The 15,851-nt window shown below is 47.3% G+C and overlaps 1 protein-coding gene across 2 annotated transcripts in view; it reads right to left on the reverse strand.

The window, feature by feature from the left end:
- Window positions 1-12,492, reverse strand: part of mtss1lb (MTSS I-BAR domain containing 2b) — a 78,666-nt gene extending 66,174 nt beyond the window's left edge. For both annotated transcript variants that reach the window (XM_076998343.1, XM_076998335.1), the window contains exons 1-3: window positions 11,943-12,492; window positions 3,706-3,767; window positions 3,532-3,605 (exon numbers count right to left, since the gene is read on the reverse strand). In XM_076998343.1, coding sequence (XP_076854458.1) covers window positions 3,532-3,605; window positions 3,706-3,767; window positions 11,943-12,026 — 220 coding nt within the window. In that variant the 5' untranslated portion in view covers window positions 12,027-12,492. The remainder of the gene's footprint in view (window positions 1-3,531; window positions 3,606-3,705; window positions 3,768-11,942) is intronic.
- Window positions 12,493-15,851: the final 3,359 nt, after the last annotated feature.

The raw sequence follows: 15,851 nt of genomic DNA on the forward strand, positions 1-15,851 counted from the left end.
ATGAAACAGTCTTTTCGGTCCTCAGCAGCTCAGAGGGGCTGAGAAGACCATAATAGTCATCATAATATGCTGGGTTCATTTCAGAAGCGGGATGTTTTTGCGCAGCTCACGACTGTTTAACACACACTGTGTGATGAGTCGTCTCAAATCGTTCCTTGTTCCTGAGCTAAAGTGCTCTATCATATCAGCTGTAGTCCTCTCATAAAAGATGTAGTGGGTGGTGTATGCACATCACCAGAGGCTACCTTTACCACACGTCCACATGTCACAGAGATAACAGTTCCCAATAGGTGGAGGAGCTTTGCATTTCGATGAGTGGTGGCAGCCTCCGGTGTCCTAAGGGAAGCCCGCTTGGGTGCACCAGGCTTAAGGGTGAACAGGTCTGGCCCAGAGAGCCAACCGCTTGGCCCTCCGTGTGCCGAGACCATTCGCCTCCTGTTTGCTCACACGGACATGTGAATAGTAACACCACACTGCCTACATGAGTCTGCTCCTCACATCTGGAGAAACAGTAACCCCTCCGGCCCACACAACCAAAAATACAACCTGACTGACTCTGCCAGTTGCTGATCTGGCAGACGTGTCTTTCTTTCTTTCTCTCTCTTTCACTCTTTCTCTCTCTCTCTCTCTCATCCCCCAGTCTGCAGAGGGAAGCCATTTTGCCCCCTGGTGTATGAATTAGATTTACGATGTTCATTATGGCGGCTGGGACGCGGCTCCCGCAGATGGGTAGTGAAGCTCGGGCAGAGAGCCGTGAGCACATCTGCGCCCGCTCCCTTTACGAGCACCACCCACCGCACCAGGCGATTGGGGGCGGAGCCACGCTCCATCGCCACTCTCGGCCCCCGTGCCAGGCAGACATGCCAACACACAGCACCGGGGCTGAAGGATGAAGAGGAGAACGGAGACTAGGTGAAGACCTTGTTTTCAGATTGGCTGTCACGCATAAACTCACCAACACACACCCACCCGCGGAGTGCATCCATACAGACTGTGACCATAATGCAGGTCTCATTCTGCTCCATTCTGTCTTCCTCCATGGTTCATATTATTCACAACATAATACTGGCCAAACTCCCTAACTCCCAATAAAATAAAGACAGCCTGCAGTCATGAGTGCTGGAAACATGACAGCCTTACCACAAGCCAAGACAAGAGAATACAAGTGGGGGTGGTGTGTTTTTCAGTGCACAACTAGCTTGAAGAGCCACAGAGGAGAACAGGGGGAGAGGAGACCAGACGAGACCAGACGAGACCAGACGAGACGAGGAAGATGAACGGAAGGAGGCAGAGGTGCAAAGGAAGAGTAGTAAAAGTGAGGGAAAATGAGAAGCCTATTAAAAGCAGTTACTGGCAGGAAGCGTGTGCTTCCTCCCCCGGCACAGCAGAGACCCAGTGAGAAGATGAAGACGTGCGAGCGTGCGAGCGTGCGAGCGTGCGAGCGTGCGTGCGTGCGAGCGTGTTTCCGTTTCACTGCGTCTGGCTGTTCTTCTGCCTGTTGTGGTGCACGCTACTGGAAGGGGGAAGGGGGGACGTGAAGCCCCTCAACATGGAAACCAGAGATATTCACTTCAAAGGTGTCAAGATCTGGGTGCTACAGATTTAATTGCCTCCCTTCACACTGAGCTCAAATGAGATAAGACAGTCCAATCAGTCAAATAAACTGTTCTGTTATGTAATAATTCAGTGATTAAGAGAAAGGCCAAATTTGAGCACCTCAGCCGCCAAGAGGCAACATTTCCTGCCATAACCTAAGATTCTAGATGTCAGCTTAATCAACTTATTGATTAATCACAGGAAAAAATGTTTTCAATATGCAGAGTACGACCAATTACATATTCACAAAGTTCAGTTTCCCTCACTCTTCACTACTCTTGGCTCTTTATCTCTCTTTCTGTCTCTCTCGCTCCCCTCGCCAATTCCATCGTCCTTGTGACAGAGCCGTGCGTACTGCCTCCTCCAGACTGGTGGAGATCCAGCAGAGATGGATGAGAGGAGGGAATTCCCTTTGGAGAGCGAAGCTGACATCACTGGAATATCAGCATGCAATAAACTCACATGAAGTCAGGCAGTTTCTCGCCCCGTGTAACGCTCTGCTGCAAAGTGGCCAAGCCTGCTGAGGTGCAAGAACAACGGCCCTTCTGTGTCCGTCCACTTGGACGCAGGAGATATGGTCTGCTCTCCAAGGCAGCCCTAGGGCTCGAGCGTGAGTCAGAGATGGAGAAGCACTCGAGCCGTCTCGGTGCATCGGTGCAGGCGCTCTCAGAGACAACACCAACCGAGCGATCGCACCCCCCCCCCGAGTGGCAACGCAGCCAGCTGTGAAGTCTGCGTGTGCGCGTCACGTCCCACACACCGTCCCACACCGACCCACACACAGGAGAGCACTTCTGAACACTGCCTACGCACAATTCGGCTGGAATCACAGCAGCTGCACTCGGACAGTGAGTGTCGCAATGATCGGCAGCCAATGGCTGAGCACTCCGTAAGCCCAGACGGCCCTGCTGAAGCCTTTGTGTCCCGAGAACACAAAGAGAGACTCCAAACCTCACGCCAGTCATCCAGCTCCGCTCAGTGAGAGATATGAGCTTCCTTAGACTATTTAACGCCCCTCTCCACCACCGCCCCCATTTTTACCACACCCACCCACCCACACGGGAGGTCGGATGAGCCCCTCACTACCTTAATGGCCTATGCAGGAAAGCCCTAGAGCCTGACAGCTCATTAAACAACTCCCCTCCTGTCTGAATCTCATTGACTTCCTCAACACACACACACACACACACACACACGCACACATAAAGGTTCCCAAAGACATACACATGTGCGAAAATGCACACTTCCACTGAGACACACACACACATATACACATATACACATACTCTCTGAGATAGAATATAGCCATTACCTGAGGCAGCTTAAAATGATATGACAGAAAGAATGAGACCTTCCCACAAGGGGGGGGGGGGCTATTAAGGTCATTATAATAGTGGTGGTTTTCAGTGTCCTTTTAATGTCTTCTTTACTGCCAGCTTTCTCACCATCCAGTTTCGCTAAAGGATCTCAACTCGATCTCATAACAAAGAGCTGTGCAGAAGGCACAAAAATAACCTGGTCACCCACCTCCCCCTCCCCCGAGCTACGAACCCAGGCTTTTGACCCGGGCGTTATATTCAACGTCACCATTTTATCCATCTTTTCTGTGCCACTTTTAGGTGAAATAGTAGCAGTCTGTCAAACTTCTTACAAGTTCAAGTGTACCTCAAGGGTTGAAACAGTAGGCTGAACTTTTTAATAGATGAATGTAATTACTGTAACTGCTGACTTCTAAAGTGGATGCCAAAGACAAAGCTAACTTTTTGACAACATCATCTTAAGTGAGCACATGTGGCACCATTACACGTTCCATTCAAAAAGACACACTCGAAGACATCCAAACACACCCACTGACTCATCCATACGTTGCGTAATCTCTTAATCTTAATCTGCTTTTTGCAGCACAGTTAATTTTCATGAATGATCTTCACACACCTCGCGTGTTGGTCGCCATGTCCGCCACCTTCTGAAACGCGTCGAGGAAGGCCACGGCCGCCAGCACGGTGGTCCTGCGGAAGAGTGCGGAGACAGAGTGGGTGGAGTTAAAGGGGCGGGGTTAGCGTTCCACGCACCAATGAGGTGCAGGGCAACAGTGGAGGCGGGACGCACCGGAGCTGGGCGTGCAGCTTGGTAGCCTTGGCGCTGAAGTCCTCCCAGACAGGATACGAGCACTGGAAGAGAAGAGGGGCAGCGTTAGTGTGTGTGTGTGTGTGTGTGTGTGTGTGTGTGTGTGTGTGTGTGTGTGTGGTGTGTGTGTGGTGTGTGTGTGTGTGTGTGAGGGGCAGCGTTAACCCGGGCGGACACGGCCTGCACTCGCTTGTCTTTGACAGCATAGTGAGCTCTGAGCACTGCAGGACTGAAGCTTCTCATTGTAAACTCTGAATGGCCAAAGGATTGCCGCTATATCGTTACATCTAATACAGCTTTCGGGGGTCAAAGGTGAGTCGGGGGACAAATACTGTGAGGTTTCTACTCGAAAAAAACGTGCAGGCGGTGGCAGTGAATGCCAGCTGCTGTTAACTAGGGATTGGTGAGACATGCACAATCATGCAAGGCATAATCTATGCCAGTGAGTGAGTCTGTGAGTGTGTGAGTGTGTGTGTGTGTGTGTGTGTGTGTGTGTGTGTGTGTGTGTGTGTGTGTGTGTGTGTGTGTGTGTGTGTGTGTGTGTGTGTGTGTGTGTGGGTGAGACAGAGAGAGAGTACATGTGAGAGTGTGTGAATCACTCTTTGGGGTGGGGGGGTTGTTTCCCCTGCAGCAGGAAGTGGGGTGTCATCCCACAATACGGGTACAAGTCGCATACAAGGCTCTGCCTTGTTTCCACGGAAACAGTGAGGGCACAGGGCTCTTTGTGAAGTCCGCTTAAAAAGATCAGCACTGCCTCACTGTAACCCCGCCTTTAGAGAAACCCCGCCCTCACTGTAACCCCGCCTTTAGCGAAACCCCGCCCTCACTATAACCCCGCCTTTAGCGAAACAGAATATCAAAGCCCGAGCGCGATTACAGGACGCCACCATCCCATCATTAGCATAGTGTGATGATTAGCTTCTTATTTAAGCTTCTCCTTCAAGCAATTACTCTTCGTCGCAGTCTGGGATGCCCAGGTCCCCCCCCCCAGCATCACTGGATGGAAGGTCTGGCCCAGACCTGGCGCTGAGAGCGGAGCCCCTGCCAGCGCTGCCCCAGCTGCCGTGTGCCGCTGCGGGGCAGGAGAGATACCCGAGCCCGACCCTTCCTTCACCAGCAGCGTGGGCGGCAGGTTCCAACAGGATCTGGACGAGGTGCAAAGGAGGCCCGTGTGGGGAGGGGTTAAATTAGTCCCACACCAGAGCACAGCTGGAGGGCAACGCCACCGTGGTAGCTCCACCTACCAGTTCCTCTTACTCTGCCTTGACTTCATAACCACCCTAATGCTAACACACGCACACACACACACACACACACACACACATATGCACTCGCACACACATGCACACATGCACCACCACTTCCACCATCACCACCTCCCCCTGGCTTGCCCCCACTTGCCCCCCCCCCCCTGCATTTATGAGGCTTTAGAAATTTAGAGGAGGGGCAGGTGGGGGAAAGCAAGAAGGAAGGGGGGGCAGGAGGGGGCAAAACAGGGAACGAAAGTAATGATTTGAATTTTTAAAAGACAAAGGAGCACACTGGGCAAAGTGCACAAAGCAGGAGAAGAGAAGATGAATGCCATTGTGAAGGACAGCCCAGGCAGGACAGAGGGCACAGCGGAACAGCACAGGAGAGCTGTGCCACCGCAGGAGGGGCATGGGCTCAGACCGCTGGCATTAAACGCAGCCTCCGCCACCTCCTTCGCCGTTATGCCATGTCAATTCCCCCTGAAACAGGAGTGCGATATTCCCAATGGAACTCCACCCCCCCACTCCACCCCCCGCCCACCCCCAACAAGCATCGTTTGAAGTGCTCTATTCTGGGGCGTGAGCGTGAGGTCCATCCTACTAAGGAGGCCTTGTGGAGGAGAGATAAGGAGTCTGAGATGGCCCCGCCTCCTCTGTCAGGCTCCCTCACACCTCATTAGCATATACACTGATCTAATCCAATCAAAGAGCTGGGCGTACCTGATTATGCAAAGAGCACGAACCGGCTCATTTTCCTTCACGATATTTCCCATCTTCCCTCTCTATGCCTTTTCTCTGTCTCTCTTTGACTCATCAAATGATCCACAAACAATCGGATAAGTACCTTCCTCCATCATTTGCCCACCATAGGGAAAGACACGTGCTATTTCTGCTTTAGCCTAACCAAGTGGAAAAAAGGTATTAAGGGTACATTTTGATCAGTGCCAAAAATCAAAGGATGATAAAAACACAAAGACATCCCACCCATTAGGACCTCAAAAGCCCGATACTGATGAGAATACCAGGGTCACCACGAGCATGAACTCCTGTACACAACAACAATCTGTAAAAGGACTTTAAATTAAGTGGCATTGTGGAGAACATGACAATCCATACTAAGATTTTTTTCAGAAGCTCCCAGCTGATCAATCTGCTGCTTGATCAATACCCGTATTGACCAGCAACACAGCACTACAGTAAGCGCTGCATTCCTTAATTACATTTGTCCGTTAGGATTCTGAACTTGGTGCATCTCAAAATGATAAAGACTACTTAAAATCACCCTGAAGTTCTAAACATCATGTCAAAATAATAATAAAAATAATAATAATTTTGAGGAGTTTAGAGCAAATGAACGTTGCAGATGTATTACATCATGACCCATGTTCCTAAAGCATGTATATCGGACCTAGATCAATGTCAGCATTATGAGAAAAATACTTTTGTGCTGGACTGACTAGTTTTTCTGTTAATGCAGCCCCCCACCCACCCATCCCCCGCTTTTACTATCTAAGATTTCTATCCGTCTCTGGCACCGCGTGCCCATAACCGTCTTTATAACATCAGAAAAGACTGATTTTACAACTGCTGATCATCCCAAACAAAGAGTCTCTCTCCACTATCTTCTACACTAATGAAAAGCTATTGAACAGACTTCACCAGGCAGCTTAAAAGACAAATTCTTCCGCCGTTCAAACGAGTCATTTTCATTTCTGCAACTAAAATGAATGGGTCACTGTACGGCTTAATTTCTCCTTTCTCTCCTATTGATTTCTGTGGCGGTCCAAGAAAACTTAAACCACATTAGCCTGATTCTATCTGTACCAATGAATCCAATCAAACAAAGGGCCCCGACACAAAAGAAAAACAGTGAGAGCTTTTGAGAACTTTCTCCTTAATTTACACGTGTAATGTTTATAACACAGAGCTACTGACACGGCCTCTTTTAAATATTCCGCCGGTGCAGAAGGATATGAAATTTGTAGACATTATAAAGGTTTGAGAACAATTATGAAAACCAGGATGGACAAGGCTCCCTGGCCTTAACATCCACAGGACCAAACACACAATGAGGTTTCATGTGATTTCGTAAGCTCAATGTTCCATGTGCACATGCAGTGTGTTATGTCCTGTCATACAATGTCTTCCCCACAATTTATGGATGGAACAGTTGTTTGGCATGCACACTCCCAGGTGGTTGTCGTGGCGCTGAAAAGCACAGACAGCAGTCACGTTTTCATTCCGGAATCCCGACCTCGCTGCCTCCAACCTCGAAGCCTCCAACCTCGAAGCCTCTAACCTCGAAGCTAACCGAAACAACATGCTAATGTGACACAGCAGTGTGAGGGACTCCACAAGCACAACTCTTACTGGCACAGTCTTAACTGTCACATCACCCGAATCGAATCGGTAACAATAGCAACACTGCTACGAGCCCCGTGTGTTCGGTTTCCTAAACGTTTGGCGAATCGTCACACTCAAATTACATTAGCAGAGAAACGGTAAATTACTGTCAGATGAAACAGAGAGATTGTAGGCTGCTGACTTTAGTTTGTACCTAAACAACACCACTGTACTAATGAAAACCATTGACAACACTGATACTTTCATGCTGTGGGGATCAAAAACAGTCAAATCTTTAACGTGAATCCATGAATTTATTTTCCTCCCTGTTCTGTCCTTTATTTTATGTCTCTCACCTTTGGATAATGAAAAGTGTAGGCCATTTTACTCAGAGACCTTGATATGTCCAGATAGGAGAGTCCCCTAAGCTTGACTTTGCTGTCTGCTGAATGCTGACGTTACACAACAGATAAAATATTGAGGGGGGGGGGGGGGGGACGACGACATTGCTTTACTGTGGATCCTTCGTACCCAAAGTCCCTTGCACCACTTACACAAATAAAACAAAGGAAAGAATGGGGAAATGGAGAGATGCACGACTTTGGGCTTTTGTGAGGCTTTTGTTATGTGACAAGGAAGCATCTGATTGGCTGATCCACTTCTGCTGGGCTGCTCTGAAACCATGCTTTTGTGGGGTATGTACAAAAAGAGTGAAGTCCTACAACTGAAGTCAACCTTATGCACAGCCAGTGTGAGTGAGTGAGTGAGTGAGTGAGTGAGTGAGTGAGTGAGTGAGTGAGTGAGTGAGTGAGTGAGTGAGTGAGTGAGTGAGTGAGTGAGTGAGTGAGTGAATGAGTGAAGATGTGCAAATCACCTCCAGCTCCTGTGCTTACCACCTTAGCCAGCAGCCATGCCCTAGTGTCCTAATGAATAATAGAAACCACTTAATATGAGAGATGCCAGTCTCTCTCTCCCTGTCTGCCTCTCTCTCTCTCTCTCTCCTCTCTCTCTCTCTCTCTCTCTCTCTCTCTCTCTCTCTCTCTCTCTCTCTCTCTCTCTCTCTCTCTCTCTCTCTCTCCATGTCTATCTTGCAAATGTCTTTAGTCTCTTAAACTGCACACTTCCTTTACCTTTTCCTTTCATATGCTTCTCTTGCAAATAGTCCAATCTTTGGTGACCAAACTAAGGAAAAGCAGATGGGATGAGTTTCCAATGATTCCCCGTATGAACTGTCTGTCTATCTATCTATCTATCTATCTATCTATCTATCTATCTATCTATCTATCTATCTATCTATAATAGGCAGTATAGGAGTCTAGCTCACACTCGCTGTACAGAAAGAGTATGGCAGATGTATCACTCATAGAGTGATACTGTAAGTAAGCTCAAAGTAAGTGGAAAACACTTTCATATAGAGTGACTCTCAGCCCAAGAAACATCATTGTCTTCTATTCCATAGCAGTCTCAAACCCACCCAGAGCCTTAAATTTGTTTTTAATGAAAAATACAAGCTAGATGCATTACATCTAGAACATAAATGCACTGATAATACATACTATATCCTACACTTCACAGAATCTCTCGATCCTGCACAACAGGGACAATAAAGCCTCACTATCCCACAACGGCTCCTCCGTCCCAAACGAGCCCCTTAGCCTTAACGAGTTTAATGAAGGGCCGTGGCAACATGCTCGTTTAAATTGAGCAGACCTCATCAAGACACGGCAGTGACCTCAGAGCTAGATAAATAACTGAGTGGGAGAACGTGAAGAGGAGTGTCTGAGGCCTGTTGGATAGAGAGGGTGTAAAGTGGGGACACATGCTCTGGTTCACACGCCCTCCAGTCCTGCAAAGAACCCAGCCTGTGTGGACCCTGTCCCACAGCAAGCCTCTTGGCCAGCTCAGATTACATCAGGGCCAAAACCAAAGCTGTGGAGAATGGCTTAAACATGTGCTAAAATAGCAGCAGATATTAAGTCAATTTGTATAAAACGTCCTTCCCCGGATACATGACAAGGTCAGAGAATGGCTAAAACATGGCTGAGTTCTAAACGGAGGGTCACAATGTGCAAATACCTGCTTCCGTGTGTGTAAATATGTGTGTGTGTGTGTGTGTGTGTGTGTGTGTGTGTGTGTGTGTGTGTGTGTGTGTAGTTTGTGTACAGTTCTCTGTACACTGGTATGTACATCTCAGCAGGAGGCCTGTGAATGTAAACAGTAGTGATATATGGTGGCTCCAGCTGGCAAACACATGGACCTCCATCATTTCCCTCTCCTCCTCGTCTCCAGAACTTCCCCTGCCTTTTCTGTCCACCAGCACACGGCTATGGGTTTAAGAAAGGGGCCTAGGTGTTGGCTCTGTGTGGAGCCAAGGTGCCTAAGTGTTCACTCACTCATAATAATCCCTTCCTGATCTCAAATTCACTCATTATCCCCTATAATCTAAGGCCATTCTCAAAATAATTTGAGTAATGCTGTTATTACAGTGTATTGCTTAAAAGGGACAAACCAAAGCGTTCTTATCCACACCCATACGCAAACATCCACTAAGTTCATATTTGTCATCAGCAAAATATTTCAAATAAGGTTCCAATCCTTAATATGCCTACATGTTTAGACCAAAAAAAGCTATCAATATTCAATGATTCATTCATCAGTGGTATCTGTTTTGGAGTAAAGTTGACAACAGTGGTTTGAATCCACAGTATATTGATTTGATGAGGCTCCTTCTGTATTCCTCTACCAGCACAAAGGCAGTTCAGACATTGTGCTGGTTCTAAGACACATGTGAGCTGGCATGCCCTCAGGGCACCAACCTCCAGCAACAAAGGAACGTGGGTGCAGTGGTATAGTCAGACATCAGGGATAAACTAACACAAATCAGACCTCAGTGGACTAGGAACACATTACGGTTTGCCTTTTATTGATTCAAAGATTCCTAGTAGTTATGCCTACATGGTCTGACATCCCAGACGATTGCTCAATTTTCTGTGAAACCAGCTTCCAACAAGAAAAACTCAAGAGTATTTGGTGAAGAACGCAACTGTGGAGGACTGTCCTGTCTGTCAATCTGAGCAGAGGTATCTTCCCCTCTGGGTCTCTGAAAAGTCATCATTCTTATGAAAATTATCCACAGATCTTACATTACACTGAAAAGAGAAATGACAAATATTTGTAATTGATGTATCTAGCATCTGAGACTAGGAGATTCTGGATCCAGACTACCAAGAAAATTTTGGAATTGTTATCATATTAATCAAGTTTACCTTCCTTTAACTCTTGAAGTGATGCTTTTACTATCTTTGTGTTTTGATCTTTGGAGAATTCACTCATGTCCATCTAAACCATCAATCATTATTCAATGGTTGTTTAATAGGACACACAGTATAAAGTCTGCAGATTACAGGTCAGATCCCCAGACAGAAGGCGTCTGAACCACTGTCATCACACTGAAAGCTTGACCTGCATCGTGTTTGACTGCTCTATTTCAAACACTGGCCTTGCTAATGTGCCCTTCTGCATTGCAAAGTGATACACCAGACCTTGGGCTGGCCAAGAGGGCAGCTTTGATGCACACCGTGACCACCCCCGAGGCCTGTGATCTAGTCTATCAAGCATTCTTCGCCACGTAGAGCTAAATGTGGCGGGTCGTGTTTTGACCCTTATTTTCCAATCCCCAGCGCACAACAATAGGCATTAGCCAACCAGCAAGGAAAATCCGGGACAAAATGAGCTCAGCGCGTGCATGTCAAAAATAAATTCAGAAATGAAAATTACGCAATGAAATTGAGAAATTTGATGTGAGAGAGAAAAATGAAAGGCACATCAGGAATGAGACTGCTACGGAAGAGTGAGTTTAAATAGTCATTTAGTTCTTGATGTTCGCACCCTTTCACAGAGGGGGAACGAAGCAGTGGTCGACTAGCACAGAGCTTAATGGTCTGTGGTAACGACAGTACGTTAGTTTGAAAATAATAATAACAATAATAACAACAACAATAAACAAGCCTTCAATTTAACACATTCGGTTCTGACTAAAACGTTGTTCCACTCTGCTCATTTCCAGCGTTGTCCACTAATAAAAGCAACGAAGACAATACCAAAATCCGGGCTCGGTTGGATAGTTGGAGACCCGGGCAGCAGTCCCGTTTAATGCATCCGAACTATCACTGTATCTTTAATCATTTCATTCATATACTGCTTTTCGTGGAACAAAATCAGAGCCTCGTTCTGTGGGACACGAGACAGACCGCAAAACCCCCAATGAAACGTGATGGAATGACAGCATGGCGAGGCTGAAGCGGCACCGTCCCAACCACACGTCCGGTTCGATGGACACGCGTCCGTCCGTACTGCACTATCCTCGCGCGGCTGCAACATGAGGGATGTTGCATTCACCGACATACATCAGACAGTACGGAGCACGCCACTGGAGCTAGACTGCCCCATAAACACATCAGCACCACGACTACCGCACATCACACAAACACCGGACGGAACCGCGTTTGGACGGACGTGATAACGGTCTCGATATCGCCAATGACAAACTGCGGGCGCAACGGAGGACGCGCTGGGGAAATAAATACACGGAGTCACGCCTTACAGTGCGTGCACCACACAACCTACCTTCATGTCATTAACTATGGCCTGGAACAGACCTCCGAGCGCACCGCACTCCTTCTCCACCGTCTCCATGTTTATAGAATCCATCTTTACTGATTATTGGTATGAGCAATGCAGAAACCGATCCCTAATTTTATTTCCACGACGTCGCCTCGGTTTCCTTCTTTTGGACGAGAGGCAGGATGTGTAAGCGCGCGAGAGAAAACCCAACACAACGCAATTAATCGCGTCGACGGTTGTGGCTCGCGACCAAGTGCCCAGAGATGTGGGGAGACTGGTGAGAGGAGAGAGAGAGAGAGAGAGAGAGAGAGAGAGAGGGATCTCTCTCCCTCCCTTCAGCTCCGCGACTACTCCGCGCGACCGGAGGTTAATCTTGCAGATGGCACCACAATGATCACGGGCATCTTCGGACAGTGTGGTGAGATGTGGCTGAGCTGGTGGAAGTAGCGAGGTAACGCGTGGAGGGACGTGGAGCGGTCGGTCGGGGTGCGCCCGGTGTGCGCTGCGCCGCTCGCGAGTGGAGTAGCGACGGGGTTCAGTCGCGCGCACTGAGGAGGCAGTAATTCGATCCGTGAGAATGGAAGGGGGCGGGACAGCTTTCTTGTCACATGGAAAGAGGGAGGAGGAAAGTAGAAGGGGGACACGCCGACACACGCGCGCGCACACACGCACACACACACACACACACACACACATACACAAACACATATACACACACACGCACACACGCACACACACACACACACACACACATACACAAACACATATACACACACACACACACACACACATACACAAACACATATACACACACACACACACACGCACACACACACACACACACGCGCACGCACGCACGCACACACACACGCACGCACGCACGCACACACACACACACACGCACACGCACAACCCGAGGGGGACATGGAAAAACCCTAAATTTACAATCGAAAAAGGGAGACATGTCTTGTGCTTTGCTAGAAAGACACCCAGTCAAAACAGATGTTTTGTGGTGTGCAAAGGAGAACGCCTCTTTACTCTGGTGAAGCACACTGCATTGACCAAGATATTTTTACCCATCCTAGATGCTGTATCTCTGAATCAGGACACGTTTAATTACAGTAACTGTCTATCTCACACAGCTGCTTGCTAACCAGCCATATGGAACGAAACACTGAATGGTGAACATTTATCCAGGTGGTTTGTTGTACATTTTTCATGCTAGAACACTTTATTTATACATTATAAATAGAGTTGGTACATGTCATTTCAAATTTGATGTAGCTCTTGTTATTATCTTTAAATAAATGTCTTAATGAAGTACTTCTCTTATCCTGAACTCTGCTTAATCATATTAGACTGCAATTTTTACTTTTTAAAACTTTTTCTTAATATGTAACATCTGATGGAATAACATATGGAACATGTTTTCACTGGTACATAAGTTATGACTCAGAATGAAATTGGAAAACTATAGCCCCCAGTGCCAGCGTGCTGGTTCAACATCTGCACCATGTCCCCATGTTTGTTCATGTTTGGAGCTGTACATGTTTGCTTGATTTGTGCCACAGATGACAACAACTCAACAGAAACAACCACCCAGTCTGCCCTAGTCACATGGACGTGTATTTTGCTATGGACTAACCTTGTCTATCTTGTCTGTCTTTTTTGTTAGTAACGTTTCTACGCTCCTCCAAGGAAATACGACTTAACTAGAGGCCTCTAAAGCCAATCTATCTGTTCATTACTGAATGACTTTCCTAAATACATTAATGGCTTTCATGTCAGCTGAGAGCAAATGGAAAACATCCAGCCTGCATATTTTTAGTCCCTGTGTAAATGAGGTGTTATGCACAGAGGAAGACTAATGAAATATAAATGAGATTTTAAGCTATGACTCGCTGGTGAAGTTGAGGGTGGGAGGTAGACAGAGAGAAGCCCTGGGCCATGGGGAGAAAGCAGGAGTTCTAGAACCATACACCCATGTGTCTTTCTCAGTCAGACTGGAAGAGATACCTGAGTTCTAGAACCATACACCCATGTGTCTTTCTCAGTCAGACTGGAAGAGACGCCTCACTGAGTTCTAGAACCATACACCCATGTGTCTTTCTCAGTCAGACTGGAAGAGATACCTGAGTTCTAGAACCATACACCCATGTGTCTTTCTCAGTCAGACTGGAAGAGACGCCTCACTGAGTTCTAGAACCATACACCCATGTGTCTTTCTCAGTCAGACTGGAAGAGATACCTGAGTTCTAGAACCATACACCCACGTGTCTTTCTCAGTCAGACTGGAAGAGACGCCTCACTGAGTTCTAGAACCATACACCCACGTGTCTTTCTCAGTCAGACTGGAAGAGATACCTGAGTTCTAGAACCATACACCCACGTGTCTTTCTCAGTCAGACTGGAAGAGATACCTGAGTTCTAGAACCATACACCCACGTGTCTTTCTCAGTCAGACTGGAAGAGACGCCTCACTGAGTTCTAGAACCATGCATCAACGTGTGTTTCTCAGTCAGACTGGAAGAGATACCTCACTGAGTTCTAGAACCATACTTACACGTGTCTTTCTCAGTCAGACTGGAAGAGATACCTCACTGAGTTCTAGAACCATACTTACACGTGTCTTTCTCAGTCAGACTGGAAGAGATACCTCACTGAGTTCTAGAACCATACTTACACGTGTCTTTCTCAGTCAGACTGGAAGAGATACCTCACTGAGTTCTAGAACCATACTTACACGTGTCTTTCTCAGTCAGACTGGAAGAGATACCTCACTGAGTTCTAGAACCATACTTACACGTGTCTTTCTCAGTCAGACTGGAAGAGATACCTCACTGAGTTCTAGAACCATACTTACACGTGTCTTTCTCAGTCAGACTGGAAGAGATACCTGAGTACTAAAACAATGCATCAAAGTATCTTTCTCAGTTAGACTGGAAGAGACTCCTCACTGAGTTCTAGAACCATACTTCCATCTGTCTTTCTGAGTCAGACTGGAAGAGATACCTGAGTTCTAGAACCATGCATCAACGTATCTTTCTCAGTCAGACTGGAAGAGATACCTGAGTTCTAGAACCATGCATCAACGTATCTTTCTCAGTCAGACTGGAAGAGATACCTGAGTTCTAGAACCATGCATCAACGTGTGTTTCTCAGTCAGACTGGAAGAGATACCTGAGTTCTAGAACCATGCATTAACGTGTCTTTCTCAGTCAGACTGGAAGAGGTGCCTCACTGAGTTCTAGAAACATGCTTCCATCTGTCTTTCTCAGTCAGACTGTTAGTAACACATCATCTTTAACAAAGCTTCTATTTTTCCTTCTGTTTTTCATTCTCTCGCTTTCAGTCCACTTTGCCAGTTTTTTCTCCATTTCTCTGTTTTCTTTCAGTGTTTATCTGATTTTCCCTGTCGCCATCTCTCCGTGGGGGACCCCCTGCCAGGGCTCGCGTTGTGATCTGATGTGATCTGCTGGCATCAGTGCCTCACTGCCATACCCGTCTCCACACTCTTCTCCTGCCATGCCCACACCTGCCAGTCATCGTGCCACTCAGCCTTTTCAGAGCTTTAATGCTCAATCTCATCTCATTGCCTCTCCACCTGGCATCCTGGCCAGCAGTACAGACATATACCCTGCACTCTGAAAAGGTTTAGTTAAAGTTAATACATCTTTTGTGTGTGTTTAATGAGTTTTTGATGACTAGCTTGGCCAGTATAAGATCTGTGAAGTTAAAACTGGTAAGAAGCTGATTCTGGACCTGCATATTCCTCTGCTCTGCTCTTTACTCTCCCTCTCCTCCTCTCCTTCTCTTCTTCGTCTTCTCCTCCTCTCTCTCTCCTGCTCTCCTTCTCCGTCCTGCACGAGTGCCGTTGAAGCCCTAGTGTCCCGTGTCCTGTCTCCCACCCCC

This window comes from Brachyhypopomus gauderio, chromosome 1 (genome assembly GCF_052324685.1).
Source record: "Brachyhypopomus gauderio isolate BG-103 chromosome 1, BGAUD_0.2, whole genome shotgun sequence".
Lineage (NCBI taxonomy): Eukaryota > Metazoa > Chordata > Actinopteri > Gymnotiformes > Hypopomidae > Brachyhypopomus > Brachyhypopomus gauderio.